This window comes from Colossoma macropomum, unplaced genomic scaffold (genome assembly GCF_904425465.1).
Source record: "Colossoma macropomum unplaced genomic scaffold, Colossoma_macropomum, whole genome shotgun sequence".
Taxonomy (NCBI): domain Eukaryota; kingdom Metazoa; phylum Chordata; class Actinopteri; order Characiformes; family Serrasalmidae; genus Colossoma; species Colossoma macropomum.
In genome coordinates this window covers 2,707,810-2,725,089 of record NW_023494786.1, presented here as the reverse complement: position 1 = coordinate 2,725,089, position 17,280 = coordinate 2,707,810, and the positions used below count along the sequence as shown (strand labels likewise).

Below are 17,280 nucleotides of genomic sequence, written 5' to 3'. Positions count from 1 at the left end.
TGTTTTTAGAATGTGCTTTATATATTCTCACAGTAGACTCTCTACTTATGTTACAGTTTCCCAGAGCACTGAGGGATGGAGCGCTTCATCTTCTCCCTGCTGGTGCTGGCGGTCTCTGCCTCAGGACAGCTCTGCCCGAAGCGCTGCATGTGCCAAAACCTGTCGCCATCACTCGCCATACTCTGTGCCAAGACGGGCCTGCTCTTCGTGCCCACGGTGATTGACCGGCGGACGGTGGAACTTCGTCTCACTGAGAACTTCATCACAGCAGTGAGGAGGAGGGACTTTGCTAACATGACGAGCCTCCTACACCTGACACTGTCACGCAACACCATCAGCCAGATCATGCCTTACACCTTCGCTGACCTCAAACGGCTGCGGGCGCTGCACTTGGATAGCAACCGCCTCAGTGTGGTCACGGACGATCACTTTCGGGGTCTCACCAACCTGAGGCACCTTATTCTAGCCAACAACCAGCTCCATAACATCTCGCCACATGCTTTTGACGACTTCTTGGGAACCCTTGAAGATCTGGATCTATCGTACAATAACCTGGTGGACATCCCATGGGAGACCATTGGAAGGCTTACCAATGTGAACACGCTCAACATGGACCACAACCTCATAGAACACGTTCCCTTAGGGGTCTTTTCCAACCTGCACAAGCTAGCTCGACTGGATATGACCTCCAATAAACTAAAAAAGATTCCTCCTGATCCTTTGTTTCTTAGGATACCGGTCTATGCCAAGTCCAAGGGCTCTCCACTGTCCTCGCTTGTTCTTAGCTTTGGAGGAAACCCACTCCATTGTAACTGTGAGCTTCTCTGGCTGAGGAGGCTTACAAGAGAGGATGACTTGGAGACTTGTGCCTCTCCTCCTGATCTTACTGCTAAATACTTCTGGACAATTCCAGAGGAGGAGTTTATCTGTGATCCACCTGTGATCACAAGGAGGTCCCCAAAGATCTTGGCCATGGAAGGCCAGCCTGCCAGCCTGAAATGCAAAGCCAATGGTGACCCAGACCCAGATGTCCACTGGATCTCTCCCGAGGGTCGTCTGATCTCCAACACTTCCCGCACTTTGACCTTCAGCAATGGCAGCCTGGAGATAAACATCACCTCTTTGAAAGATACAGGAGTATTCACCTGTATTGCATCTAATGCTGCTGGGGAGTCTACAGGCACTGTGGAATTGGTGGTGAGTCCACTTCCTCACCTGGCCAACAGCACTAACCGGGTCCGCGAGCCTGATCCAGGGCCATCTGATATTTTGACATCTGCCAAGTCCACCTCATCTTCTAGCAATGACACAAGGACTCAGGAGAAGAAAATGGTACTCGCGGAGCTTACTGCAAACTCGGCTCTCATCAGGTGGCCTTCACAGCAGCATTTTCCTGGGATCAGGATGTACCAGATTCAGTACAACAGTTCATCAGATGACACCTTGGTCTACAGGTAAGGGTTTAACTAATTAGTCATTATGTAAGTAACAGACATACTGATTTGGTGTCTCTGAACCTTTATATAGTTTTGACCAGGCCTGAATGTTGTGTTTGGTATTCATTTGTTTGTAATGATCAGTAACTTCCATCACAGTGCCTACTTTATGCCTTGGCAGGATACTTATGTCATGATGAGAAGAATATATGTGTCATGGGGTTTGGGCTTCTATGAGTTTTTTTATGCTGTGTGCATTTTGGAGATTTACATTTGCCTTTGTAATTTGTAAAGACAGGGACAAATAATAGAGAAGAAATTTGATTTTAGTTTCAATATGGTTACACTAACTACTGCTTCTTTTTTCTTGAAAGTATTATATAAGGCAGACTCAGGAGAGGTAGACATAAATATGACAGTTCTTTCCTGGCTTATACTTAGAAACAGCACACTCCTTCACATTTTGTAATTTGGCATTGTCTTGTATGTGTAATTGGTCTGGATGTTGGGGAAAACATGCATTTTTTTACATATACCTATTTTTCTAGTAACATTTTGGTGTAGAGCATCTTCATTGTCATGACAAGCTTATGCAGGGGTCATCTAACATTATGAGTACTGCCTTGGATCAAAGTCCTTATAGGAAAGTCTGTTCACTTAGCAGCCATCTTTAAAATGATGCCCAGTTATTTCCAGCCATTCAAGACCAGTCTACTTTCTCTTTGAATGGGGAGAGTCCAACATACTCGAACTGAAGGCCAACTTACTGTTCTAAAAACGCTTGAAATCACTGGTAAAATCTGATAAAACCTCACAAATAGTTTGGAGCATTTGTCTCAGAAACACACAAAAAATTATTTTTCACATCGTTCTGGCTACTGCGCTTGCATATATCTCTACAGCAAGAGGGGGGTTAACCCACTAGCGACACAATATTGTCGATCTTTGTAGGCTCATGGTATAACCAGCAAGCCGATTGGCTCTTTTTCTTGAAGGGTGGGACTTTCTCTGCAAACAGACACCATGTTGAACGTTATGAACATTCTCAATCATGTTTCAACCAGTGACTGGTCTCTTCATTTATAATGTCTCTGGTTGGATAAGTAACAGAAGCTGCCTCTTTAGAGCAGCTAATGAGCTAATGCTAAACCTGTGCAACATTGGCTGCTATTGAGGACTCAGTGTCTTCTACATGAGGACTTTTCTCCTCAGTGGACTATATGCTAACGTGTTATTTTATCAGACAAATATATTTTTGCTGTCTCTGGATCTAACTAACATCAATTACAATAGTTTATCTAGTTAGCAAGAAAGCTACACCAGAGTTGGGCATGCTATCTCGTCTTTCTCAGTCACATCCTCAACACATCCATGGCAACACACTTACATTCAGGCACTTGTGTTATATAGTAGCAAAATATAATATATTTACTTGCAAAGCTATCATGTTTTATAGTCAAGTTAAAACAAATAAGCCTGCTTATTTCCCTGCTCGTTTTCCGATGATGCAATGTAAAAAACACCCAAATAGTGATTTCAGTATTGAAATACTGGCACCTTGAGTGGTTAACAGTGTACACGAGTACCTGTGCACATTCTTAATACCGATCCAATATTTTTTCGTTCAAAACTTTAAAATTTGTTATTTCTGATTTAAAGGTTTCAGATTAGCATCTATAAGTAAAATCAATCATTCTACCACCCCACAGGAAGAAATACACAGCTAACAACTAAAACTGCTGTTTTAAGCTATGTTTCTTACAGGATTGGATTAGATGCATTCTATTTTCCCTGCTGATCATGACAGATGATCAGAATTTTTGTCCAAACTCAATGGCACGTGACAGCTCATGTCAAGTTTGGTCAAGTACAGACCTTCATCATTTGCCCTGCTTTTAGTGTTTCTCATTCCTTTATTCTTCCTCCTTACTTTCATCAAATGAAAACACTTTGTAATCTAGCATGCTGGAATCACCCACTCGTGTTGATGACAGAATTTAGCACCGAGGTGCACGAGTCCCACGCTTGTGAGAAAATTGATGTGTGGGAAATAAATAAGCGAATTGATTTAGCACAGTAGTTTGCTATATCAGCACAGCACAGTGTGAGACCAGTCTATTATGGAAAGTATGTCCAGATGAAAGAACTTTGGGATGCTGTGAGAAAGCATTGCTTGATGAGTAAATGTGTTAAAGCAGAATTGAACTTAACTGATGTTTTATATCCTATTATTTAATGATGTTTCTATTTTTGGTTATGTATTTATCTGTGATAATGAAGACTATTATATTTACTGTGCGGTAATTTAGCCGATAGTGTTGTGGTACTTGAGTTCAGTCTTGAGACCATAAATGAACGGTTTCAGTCCTGTCTTGATCTCTGCATTTGAACTTGTCTTGGTCTCAGGGCAAGGTGGACTTTTTTTCCTATCATTATTGAATATCAGCAGTACCTTCAAACTGAATAAAACAGTCATTTAAATGTTTAAGTAAAATGTGTTCACTGCTGGTTGAAGTCCCAATTGATCTTTTCTATAATGCCTTACCTGGATGTTATTTGTTTGTTTACATTCATCAGGTCCAAAATTCAAACATCTCTTAAGACAGATCTGAATGTTTTTATTACAATTTTCATTTAATTATAAAAATTGATGTATGTTATTCAGTTGACTTTAGGTGGTGAAGTTTTAGAAAAGAAGGACAGATAATAACTTCACCATTGTTTACTTCCAAAAGTTACAATGCAAAGTTGACTTGGACAAAGTTTTGGCCTGACTCGCCTCTAATAATCTTGACTGCAACACTGTTAGCCTGCACCATCATTAGAAATATCAGGTTTTATACAGCACTTTGATTGATGCCATTTCAGACCAAATTTTGTTTTTGTTTTGTTTTGTTATGTTTGTTGGGTTAGTTTTGTACTCAAAACTTACTGCTGTTGTTTGGGTCAGGTTTAGGGTAAATTGTTGGGCTCAGGTTGTCAGGGTCAGGCTTGAACAGAAAATTCTCAGGCTATATTCTGGTTTATATAAAAATTTCACAATCAAACTGTGCATTGTATTGGATCGGTGCCATCTCTCGCATATATGTTAAAAGCTTTGCTACACCAAATGCCCAAAACAGTGTTCGGTGAAAGCCTTTAGTAATTCACAGTTAATTTGGAATCCCTGAGAGTTGGTTGCTCGAAGCTGGGTCACAAACACTAGTATGTTCTGCCTCTGCTCATATTGATTTGGAGGAGGAGAGGATTGTGCATGCTTAAGTTGTATGAACACACATATCCAAATACCCTCAAGCTGTAATTTGTGGACAAAATTGGGGGTTGGGGGTGGTGGTGAGTTTCGCAATAGAATGGAGAAAATTGCCAGGCCCTAGTGCAAAACAAGACGGGGCCCAAATATGATTAAGAGTGAATCAGTGTAATTCGCAGAGGAACTGGGTCGACCAAATGAGAAGTTCAGCTTGCCAAGCTTGTTGCTTACGCATGAGAGCGCAGAGACACCGTCCAAAATGTACAGCCAATAGCTGCTGGTTCTCAGCGCCCGTTTCTGTCTTCTTCAGGCTATACCAAATCCCTACAACATTCCCTTCCTAACTACATTTCAGTAAGCGTTTCCAGGAAGTATTTGAGAGATTTTTATTCTGTTTTCATGGATAAAACCCCAATTCAGGGGAAAAAACACCTCTCTGATACAGTCCATTGAGGCCACCTGGCATTTGCACAGCCACTTGGGATCAGTTATTGACTCTGATGCTGGTGACACTTTGATGCAGTTGAATGCTGTGTGAAATCAGTCGGAACCCTGACAGCTCCCCCATGCATAGAGCCAGTCCAGTGTCCAGGAGCATGGAACAGTGGGGACTGAGTCATCAAAATGAGTATTCACTGATTCACTGTGCAGTGTAGGGGACACACAATGTGTACAGAACATTCATCTTTGACTGAAGACTTCTTTGTCAAATGATTCTTGTTCTCTGATGGTGGTATTATGACCATATGTGTCTGACGGTGCTGCTCCAATGACAGGGCCAAGACTAGATAACAGCTCACACATGGCGTTGTCATCCACTGCACATCATGTTCTTGAAAGTGGCTTCCTGTGATCGGAGATGGATCTAAAACTGTCCTTTGAGTTGCTATAATTGTGTCTTTGTGGATCTAAATATAATCAAATGTGTTTGTGGGTGCTGATCTGACAATCTCTTAAGCTTCTGTGTCACCCAGGTAAATCCTACATTTTGGTTTTTTAAGTGAAAATAAGTACACATCTTCTACAGAGAGCAGATGTCTGCACAATTGCTGTTTAATTGCTAAATTTAAAATTTATGGGAAAAAATGTGTCCTGTGCAAAAGGAATTGTGCACTAAAATTTGCATTTGTATTTGCAATTTGCAATACATTTTTGAGGCTTGTTGTGCAGTTGTATCTTCACTCATTGTCCATTTCACCAAGTTCACTATGACACAGATGCATTTTGTAGTTCTACAATTACAGATCACAGTCTCCTTTTACCCCATTCAACAATGGCCAGGACTCTACAAGACCACCACTGAGCAGGCATTATTTGGGGCGTGGATCATTCTCAGCACTGCAATGCACAGTCAGCACTCCAGCAACACTGCTGTGTGTGATCCACACCTAAAAATGCACATAATATATATATATATATAATATATAATATATATATATATATATATATATATGTGTGTGTATATATAGACCCAACACCACAAAAAGTACCTGCTCAGTAGTGGTCCTGTGGAGTTCTGATTGTAGGAATGGGTTCTTAATGTTGATAAACAGGATAAAGGGAGAGAAACGAATTATACAGAAAAATACTACAGAGCGATTCACTTGAAAGAGGCCCTGAATATTCTGTTGTAACTCCCATTAGGATGAAGCAATCTGAACCAAAAAAATATGCATTACATGCGATGCTAGAAGTGATCTCCATTTTCTGCCAGACACATTTGAAGGGGTACGGCAGTATGCACTCGAAAGTTGCAAACAGAGGTTAAACGTCGCAACGGCTGTCTGGCGCCTACCTCATCACTCTGTTTATACATCTCCCTGTGTAACTGTAGAACTACAAAGTGCACATGTATGGTAAGTGAATCTGATAAATTGACACTGAATGTTGATACTAGGTAGATATAGCTAATAAAGTGGCCAGTCAGTGTATGTTGCATTCAGACCACATTGAACTTTTCTGAAATGTTTGGTTAGGCCACTTTTAAACTGTGCTAAAAAGCTGCCACTACAAATTGCCCTATGGGTGAACTGGTTGATATGCTCATTGTTCAAATAGAGGACAGATGGTTGGTGCAACCTGCTTGTCTTTGCCCCACCCCTCCTTGTGTACTCTTGTTTAGCTCTTGTGCTGGTTACCAGCAAATGGGATTTTTATTCAAGGGGCTGTCATTCACCACTCAGTTTACAAGCTGCAGAGCTTTCAGTAGTTCGAGGATGAGCAGTCGTATCATCACAGAGGCTGGTGACTGCTGTGATAACTCAACCATTGAACTCTGGTATCTATAATCTCATTGTCCAAAGCTGCAAATCCTCCAAATCCAAATGAGACTGGTGCTAGAAATAAGCTCAATTATGCCCAACACAGAGCAGCATTAAAGGGCAGACGTGACTGCTAAAATTATGCTTTCTAGCACCTGACCAGAGCTAGACGTGCCATTTGATGATGAAAAATTAATTACACACACCTGCCCACTTCTTGCTATGCAAAAGAATATATTCAGGTGATTAAATTTGCATGTAGCTCAAGGATGAAGTGTAGCATGTGACACTGTTTATGCATACAATAAATATTATAGTAAAACAGCAAAACAGTTTAATTTTAAGGCAAGAGTAATTTATAGTTAGACTTTAATTTGTAGTTAGACTTTGAAAACAGAATAGAATGGTATGAGTCTTCTTGTGCTTTTTTGTCACCATATTTCACAGCGGATCTCTGTACTTGCTTTTAGGGAGGTTTTCTATGCCCTTTTGGTAATGGAAGTGAAAAGGGAACTACAACCCCAATTACAAAAAGGTTGGGACACTGTGTAAAAAGTAAATAAATGTAAATAAAAACAGAATGCAATGATTTGCAAATCTTATAGACCCATATTTTATTCACTATAGAACATAAAACACATATCAGAAGTTGAAAGTGAGACATTTTACCATTTCATGAAAAATATTAACTCATTTAGAACTTGATGGTAGCAATGCATTTGGAGTTTTGGGAGAGGAATGTTGTCCAATTCTTGTCTGATGTAGGATTCTAGCTGTGCAACAGTCCTGGGTCTTCTTTGTCGGAGTTTTCGTTTCATGATGCGCCAGGTGTTTTTTATTGGTCGAAGTCTGGACTGCAGACAGGCCGGTTCAGCACCTGGACTCTTCTTCTGTGAAGAAGTTTCTGGATCGTGTTGACATATGGTCTCTTCTTTGCACGATACAGCTTCAACTTGCATTTGTGGATTGCACGGCGAACTGTGTTCACAGACAATGATTTCTGGAAGTGTTCCTGAGCCCATGCAGTGAGTTCCAGTATAGAATCATGCCCGAAGATCACGAGCATCCGGTATTGACCGCCGGCCTTGCCCCTTGTGTACAGATATTTCTCCAGATTCTCTAAATCTTTTGACGATATTATGTACTGTAGATGGTGGGATATCCAAAGTCTTCGCAATTGTACATTGAGGAACATTTTCCTGAAATTGTTCCACAATTTGTTGAAACAGTTTTTCGCAGATTGGTGAACCTCTGCCCATCTTTGCTTCTGAGAGACTCTACCTCTCTAAAATGTTCTTTTTATACCCAGTCATGTGAGTTAGTTGCAAATTGCTCCTCCAGCTGTTTTTATTCGTATCACTTATTTTTCCAGCCTTTTGTTGCCTTTGTCTCAACTTTTTTGAGATGCATTGCTGCCATCAAGTTCTTCATGAAATGGTAAAATCTCTCACTTTCAGCATCCAATGTGTGTTCTGTGTTATATTGTGAATACAATATGGGTCTATGAGACTAGCAAATCATTGAATTCTGTTTTTATTTACATTTATTTACATTTTACACAGCGTCCCAACGTTTTTGTAATTGGGGTTGTATATCATCAAATGCACTAAACAATCTGGCTGTATGCTGGTTCTTATTTTTAATGTTACACCAAAGCTTACAATGAGAATAAACTGTAAGCTTATGCTGTTTATGTTTTATAATTTTCATAATGTGCATCAGTTACTCACACAAGTTAGCAAGATTGCTTGCTCACCTTCAAGTAACCTACACTCTGCATTATTAAATTTTGCCTTCCTGCTCTAGCCGTAAGCTTCGTCCAGTAGAATAGGGCTGGGCGAGATGGCAAACATATACCATTATGATGCTTAACAATTTCATGATACATGATATGTATCACAATTATTAGTTTTTCTGAGGTTTGATCAATTGTAACAGACAGAGAGCATCAGTAGAGCCACATTTAAAGCAGCACTATGTCAGATTGTTGTTAAAATTGAAAGAAGCAGCATTACTGAGTCAGGAGGAAAAACACTCTAACATATATGGTGTCTGTGTCCTGCTTCAAGTCACCCCGTAAAGCCTAAAAGAATAATTTAAAAGTCAGAGGTGTTGAGTCAGATTTGCACTGAGTTTTTCAGACCACGTCATACATCTTTGCGTGTTAACGTCATATGCACAGGCTCAAAAAAAAGGCCAGACCCAATGTTTAGGTCATAAATGCAAATGCATCAACATTATACTGATGAAAATACAATGACAGAAGTGGATGATTCTCTTCCATCTTTGGAAGACATGCTGTTTACCAACATTTTGAATACTGTTTCAATGCACTCACAGTCATCAGATTTCGCTCTGGGTCACAACCAAAATGTTCTTCCACACTTCACATGTAATTAGATGTTTCCACCAAAGATTGTTGCACAAAAACCAATTAAACAGGACTAATTTTGCTTGCTTCATCATGGAACTTGCAGATTATCCGTGTTTAAGTATGTTGATATGCTCTGAAAAGCACACTGTTTTTACTGTAGCTTATCACAATAATGATAAATATCGTCATATTGGCGCAAAATGTGCATCAAACACCTGCCCTCCAAATGTTTGCTGTTGATTGCTGTGTATAAACTAGGATTTTTTTTTTTAATGTTAAACTAATGAATAAAAAAAACTGCCGTTGCTTCTGTCCCTTTTCTACTTTTGAAGAAAGTTTAATGTTTGATGGTCATGACAAAGACCAGTCTACTCTTGTCTGAATGGCAAAAGACTGTGGTGGCTGGACTAAAGTTGAAATCTGCTGAACCAACACTCAGCAAAGGAGAGTATATCTGGAGTGCTAGTGGACATAAATTCAGTTTGACTGACTGAATCTGAACCATAAATTGCTGGCAGCAGTTTTAGGAGTACAGTGGTGGCCTAGTGGAAGAACATGAATATTGGCACCAGCAGTACTCCAGTAGGAGTTCTAACACACTTGCCATGCTTTGAATTCAAACCAAACAAACACTAATATGGAGCCCTAAACCACTGAGAGGCAGTTATTAGATCTGAAGCTTATTTGTATCATTATTTCTAAAATACACTGATATTCGTTACTGAAAAAAAGGCAGAGACCATTTTTCATTTATTTTGTTCCTTGTCAGATATTTTTGAGGAGATTGGATATAAGATATAAGATTAAATATATAACCTACTTGCATGGGGCATGAGTGAAAAAAAACAGAGTTTTTAAAACTGGAGTTCAAAAAATTATTGAAAGATACAGAGAAAATGAGACTCCTAAGAACTGTGCAAGACCTGGTAGACCATCAAAACTGTACCCATCAGATAAACATTACTTACAACTTTCGTCTTTGAGAGAGGTAAAAATCTAGCTCCACTCTTGCTTTAGATCTAAAAAAATCCACAGGTCTTTCTGTCCATCCTTCTACTGTGAGAAGACAACTCAACACTATGAGTCTGAAAGATGTGTAGCTTAAAGAAGCTGTTACTGAGAAGTGATCTCAACATCACTAAATGTTTGGGATTACTTGGATTTTGAGAAGCAGAAAATGCTTCTAAGACTGAACTTAGGAATTTGAAACATCCCTTTCATCATGTTTCCTGAAAAGAATGTGAGCTAGATTAAAGGGAAAGAGTGCTCACACTCAGTACTGAAAAATCTGATAACATATTTAGCTGTTGAGGCTTCTGTGTAATTTTCTATTTTAGTACATGTCTTCTTATGAGTTGCTGTATACAGAAAATGATTCCCAGGGTGCACAGTTGTTTACAGATCATTGCCATGATCTTTTTCACTTGCTTATGTCAACATAATCTTGACTTGATACAGATCCCATTTGTAACATAGCTTTCTGTGCTCAGGTGATGTTGTTGTATGATTTTGCTGTCAAAATCTATATTGCATCTCATGCTGTTGCGCTCATGAAGGTTAAGCGTTTAATTGAAGCGGGGACTTGGGAAAACAACCACTTTCTTTGCAGTTAAATGAACAACAAACAAATGTGTACTGTTGAGGGTTTGAAGGCATCCTTGAAATATGAAGAAAAGTAAGCAGGCACGTTTGCTTGGGTGAGCGTGGATGAGGCTCAATCAGGCCTGATTAGCAGATGTCTAATGTGTGATCTGGGAGGCAGGACTAATGTGTCATCTATCACGAATGACTGATGAGCTGTTTAAGATGATTGTAAGGAAGGTCATGTCTAGACTCTGGCAATGAAGGCTGTGAACTCCATATAGCCCTAGAGACAGACCCTTAATGTGTTAATAGTAAGATTTGTTATAATAATAGTTTTTCATAATAAGGTTAAGCAGATTGTCATGTAGGGCTGTTATGATTACCTGATTAAACACAGATTACTGACATTAATAAATAAACAAAATGTACTTTTTTTCATGCCTATTCAAAGTGCCCCACCACTTTTTGATATGTTTTGTTTTAATTTCAGATTCTTATTTTATTTTATTTTGTTAATATTATTTTTTATAATATGTACTTACGGTCATTTTATATTATGAGTAAAACATATTCTTCAAATTGTGTCATAGATCATACCTCAAAAAGTCACTCACCCCCTTTCCCTGTGGTATCAGTTTCTTCCAAAAGTTGCGGTTCACAGCAGCAGTGCTCTGTGTGCATCACCTCTGAGCTGGTAATCTGGTTACACATAATATATGTGATGTCTTAGCACCTCCTAGCATGTCTTCAGGCTGAAAGGCTTGTTTGATGTTTTGTAAGCATGTCAAATAATAAAATCCGCATTTGCAGGAGTATTTTTGGACTGGGACAGGGAAACAGTGCTCTGTGAACATCATTGCTGAATGGTTGATGAACGTTTTGTTGCTAAAGTGGTTAGTAGAGCATCAAGCCCTTTTTTAAACATGTAAAAATAAAATGCAACTAGTTGGCTTTGCAAGACAGTACTGATACTAGCCATAGCCAACTATAATAAGTGCTAGGACTAGGCTTATGATAGCGCAGCATCCTATTTAATATCGGTAAAGGAGAGCTGTGTGAATCTAGTGGCAGTGAGCAGTCTTCGTCTGTGCTCGTACTGCTTCTACTGTACTGTTTGGAATACAGCTTTTACCATGGTGACAAGTTCCTTTGGCTCTATTATCTATATAATTATAAACACAAATAATGATCACATTACTGAGGTATGGCACATTTTAATGCACAGTTAATTTTGTGCATTTGCTGAATTTAACATATTGGAAAAAAGAATACAACAATAACCTGTGCAAAAGTTGTGGCCATATTAAAATGCAGTATTAAAGTTTGTTCCATGTAGAGAATGTATAAACTTATTTTCACTTTAAAAAATCTACAAAATACGTAATTTGACCGCAGGATATTTAAACTTGTGCATACAACTGTGTAATATGTAGTGACAGCCTTAGACTGTTGCCTGACTGATGTGTTGTTGTTTTGTTTGTGATCAAATTGTCAGCTATCGGAGATTAGAACGCCACAAGGCAGATTATCACTAGACTAACAAATCTCAGTTTCTTAATACAAACAGATCCCGCGGGATTTGTGTACAGCCTTACATGATTAGAGATTTGTTAATCAGCTGGTAGTGTGTGCATATTTGTTTGCACTAAGCTGAGCTATTAGGTCACCGTCCCCTACCAGAAACCTAATTGGATTGTGCTTCTCAACAAAGGCCTGGCCCGGCCCTAATCAAGTATGCACAGACAGCTGATGAATTTTCTTTGCAACGTAATTAGGGAGGAAAACACACCCACAAAACCACACGTAATCCAACATTACTGTGTAAAACCGCTGTTCAGATCCCCATCATGTGTAGTGCAGGCTGGCTCAAGTTGTGGCTGTCTTATTTGCATTTCGATCTATTGTTCCTTCGTGTTCCTTTTTCTTGCCTAGAGTTTTCATCATCATTCCCATGGAAACCCAGATCAATTTTTAATTACAGCCATCAACATGCCTCCCCACCCCTCCCTCATCCTGCAACTGCAGAGATTAATTAAAGTGACGTGCCACAGCCCTACAGATAAAACAAGACTTCCTAGGCCAGATAGTGATTTTAATGTCAGGTGACAACAGGTTGCTCAAAAAAAGCTAACCCAGCAAAACAAAAGTACTTACAATCAATGTTCCGGAAATGCTAGTACAGAGGCTTTTACTTGCTTTGGAACATTGTGTTTTTTTAAGGAATCTGTAGCATAATGATTTAAGCTGCTGTGGTCTACACTCTATTTAGCCCTCACACATAATTTCCACTTTCTGTTCTTTGGGTTGTATGCAGTCTTTTGGAAGTTTTGGATTTAACCTCCTTTGGAAATGGGGCTAGTTTATTTGCCTGTTTTGTTTTTCCTTCTTGCTTTCACAGTCCAAATGAAGGTTCATTTATTTTTAGTTACTGGACCTCTAATCCTCAACTTGATGTGTAACTGCACTGCTCCAGCACACAGTGCTTTTCTAATTCATCCCAATATATATATGCAATATACTGTATATCCGGGGTTTTCAAATTATGATTCCTGTTTGTACACACACGTATGTTTAAGTATGTGTCATTGTTGTCAGACCAAAACCTTATATCTCCATTAATGTCTTTTTTTTTCTTTCTTTTTTTCTTTTTTTATGAATGGCAGCAGTAGGAGCACACAGTTGCTGTGTTCAAAGCTTTTGGTCTGTCATTTTGTTAAACATTTTGTTTTTCGCCGTGAGCTACATGCCACTGGAAACACTGCATGCCATGTTGGTTCTTTATAAAACAAGCTTTCTGTAGCCTAATTAAGCAGCAGTGATTCAGAGCTGGCTTTCCTACTAACAACACAGGACAGAACAGACTTACATAATATGTTATGTTAAGTAAATCTTTACAAACATGTATTGACGTTTACATAGTAAACGTGGGCTGAATGGATTACATCTAAATACAGAAAATATAAGTTTTGTCATTATTTTCTTAATTTTCTATTCCACAGTCATGCATCATGACACAAACACTTCATGCACAAGTGGGTCCTGGCATGAAAAAGCATATGACGTATGTGATAATTTAGCACCACCAAATATATGTACATATTTTTCCTCATATCCAAAATACAGTGAAAAAAAAAAAATAATTTGCACATTTGTCCCATATTTAAAATATCTTGCATTCATTGTGTTAGGAAGCAAAATGTCTGGTCAAGTGGAATTTATTTTAAACAGACCATTCCAAGACCTTTCAAAAGAAGGCTAATGTGTTTCAGATCATCATACTGCTGATCCACTTCTGTTATTTAAGCAGTTTCTTTATGGACTTCTGCAGGTTTGCATCTAGAACTCCACTATTGAGATCATGATCCCATAAAAGAACCGAAGCTCATGACCCCAGCTGTTAGACAACCCCAGCGTTTCCTCCTCTGTGCTTTACAGTATTATTAGTGCAGCATGGTGGGAATTTCTCTACACAAACATTATTTCATTAGTTTGTTGGGTTAAACCTTTACTCTGAAACAAATATCATTTTGTTAAACATTTCAAGAAGTAACCCAAAGAGCTTTAAAGTTAGCCAAACGTTAAAAGTGTCCAAAGACATTTTGGGGCCACTGTGTTTATAACCCTCTGAGCTGGTAATCTGGTTACACATAATATATGTGATGTCTTAGCACCTCCTAGCATGTCTTCAGGCTGAAAGGCTTGTTTGATGTTTTGTAAGCATGTCAAATAATAAAATCCGCATTTGCAGGAGTATTTTTGGACTGGGACAGGGAAACAGTATTTTCGTAGAATTTCTTTAAAGTAAGACTGCTAGCATAAACTTTTTCAAAATATATATTTGCATTAAGGGGCTTAAAGTTAACTTGCAGTTCAAAAGGTTTTGTTTAGTCATTATACTTGCTCTCACTAGCAGGAAGCAATTATTTTCAGTATGTTTCTAACTCATAATGTCTCTAATACAAGAACCTTTTAACCTGATCAACAACAAACACTTCTCAGACTCGTGAACTGACTTCCTTAAATGTGCACTTTTGCTGTTTGGAAGCAAATTAGCAATTGCATTCTAATAAACATTGTAGGTAATTACGACTGTTTTCCTGCTTTGTTTAAAAGGAAAATAAACCGATTTAGAGTGAAAGCGATGCTTTGCTGCCTTAGCCCCTGTTGAAGTGGCTCTTTAGCAGTCAGGCCTAGGCTGGATCTCGTTAAATTCTTAAGAATTCTGCAGACGTATTTGAGCTTATTTTTACATATGAACACATGTATAAGTGGCTAAGATATGATTGAGCTCGTCCGCATTAGCTTACCATAGTTAAGAGCTGAAATGGCAAAACCTGCTACCCACATGCAGGGATGTGCAAAAGTCAGAGAATGCCTTTCATTTATTTAATTCCCAGTCAAACACTGCTATTAAGTATAAGTTATTCATTTTTCAGGAGATATTTCTGAGGAGGATTAGATAGGATTAGATTAGATGAGATAATCCACTTGGATAAAGGGGGGAAAGTCAAAGGAAAATCTCCAAAACTGGACATTATAAACGTCGTTTAAAGATTTAGAGAAACTGGGATTCCTAATAGCCATGCAAGACCCAATAGACCGCCGAAACTGTCATCATCAGATGAACAGTACTTAAGTCCAGTGTCTCTCTCTGAGGTAGCTAGAAGCTGAATCACAGCCGAACCACTGTTGTATAGGTTTAAATAAAATCTGCTGGTTGATCCTTTCCTAGATGGCTTAACTGAGAGTTATTTGTTCGTTGATGTTCATTGGTTCCAAAATGAGTGTAGCTCATCACTCATCAAATTGTGCAACCACAGCGCATATTTACAGGTAGAGCTCTACATAAAACTGTAGGTAGGATATTTTGATGTTCTAAATCACAAGTTGAAGTCAGCTTCTTGTTCGCCAGCTTCTTGTTCAAATTTTCCCGTTCCACCTTAAATGATACAGCAGTTACTTTCTGGTGCCTCAGGCCACAGAGACACTCAGGCACAATATAAGGTAGACCTCCTTATCAGAAAATATTAATAGCATTAAAAGAATAATAATATTAGAAGTAGGCTGTGATTCTGAATAGGTTTTAAAGAAGAAAGGAACAGAGAATAACCTCACCACTGTTTCCAGTTACGATATAATATGTATATTATACATTCAGTCTCTCTCTCTCTCTCTCTCTCTCTCTCTCTACAATATATATAATATAATAACAACTAATAATGTTTTAGGCTATATATATATATATATATATATATATATATATATATATCTCACACATTATTTGATTGTATTTTACAAAATATATAGTAAAATGTAATATTATGAATGGATAATATGAATGTATATGATATAATGAATGCACAATTAACTACAGCAAATGTATTTTTTTTATTTTATAAATTTATTTATTTATTTATTTTGTTCTGAAAAAAACATTCGGAATCTGGTCTTGGTCTTGTCTCAGCCACTCCTGGTCTTGATCTTGACTCAGACTCGGATCTAGCAGTCTTGAGTACCACACTACTAGCATGAAAATCCAACAGGAACATGCAATGACTTTTCCATGGAAAAATAAAAATTCCAGTATAGGAGAGACTATGTGTGCAAGTTCAATGGAATAAAACTGAATACTGTTGCCATTGTCTGTTTAGTCTTTAAGAATTCCTTGCAACAACCAAATATGCAGCTTTTTTTAACAACAGTTGCTGGCTAACAGACACAAAAGCAGCACTGGTTTAGACATTTCAGCAACTGGTGCATCTCTCTGTGCTGGAGCTGTAGGCATGTTCAGAGTTAAAACCAGGGTAATATTTAAAGCTGTAGGTAACATTGCAGCATACCATATAGCATTTAGTGTTTTTAAGTTAGTTAACCAAAAAAGTCACGTATTAGGTCTTTTTTTTGCACATTCAGTGTGTTTTTTGTTGGTGATTTTGTTTTAGTAATGCGTAAAGTTTACGTTACAACTAGCCTATGTTTGAACGTCTGGTCCAACCAGACCAAATAAATGAAAGAGTGACTTTTGCACAGTATTGTATAGCACTTCAGTTGGCCTTTAGTTGGGTTTTTCTCATTGCCCATAAAGTGAAACCTGATCTGTTTCAAGTGGCTCTCCGTTACCGCTGGCCATTTATCTAGATTCCAGATTTCATGATATTATAAATCACATTACATCACAGCAGTCAGGCCAAGCTCTCTGTCCAGCATGTCCAAACCCAGCCTGATCCATAAAAGTAAGTATACTCCTTTCCTTTGGCTGGACATTAAGCCCCTTAGCTATATGTGACTGGGATTTCACTTTAATACAATAAAAGGCATTTTTGAGCCATGCTTTCTCCTGCTTGAGCTATTTAAACTCATCGTGCTCACAATGCA

At 38.5% G+C, this 17,280-nt stretch overlaps 1 protein-coding gene across 1 annotated transcript in view; it reads left to right on the top strand.

Annotated features, from left to right (window-relative positions):
- Positions 1-17,280, top strand: part of zgc:172282 (leucine-rich repeat and fibronectin type III domain-containing protein 1-like protein) — a 105,701-nt gene that overhangs the window by 28,366 nt on the left and 60,055 nt on the right. Inside the window, exon 2 of the mRNA XM_036557637.1 lies at positions 57-1,454. Coding sequence (XP_036413530.1) covers positions 76-1,454 — 1,379 coding nt within the window. The 5' untranslated portion in view covers positions 57-75. The remainder of the gene's footprint in view (positions 1-56; positions 1,455-17,280) is intronic.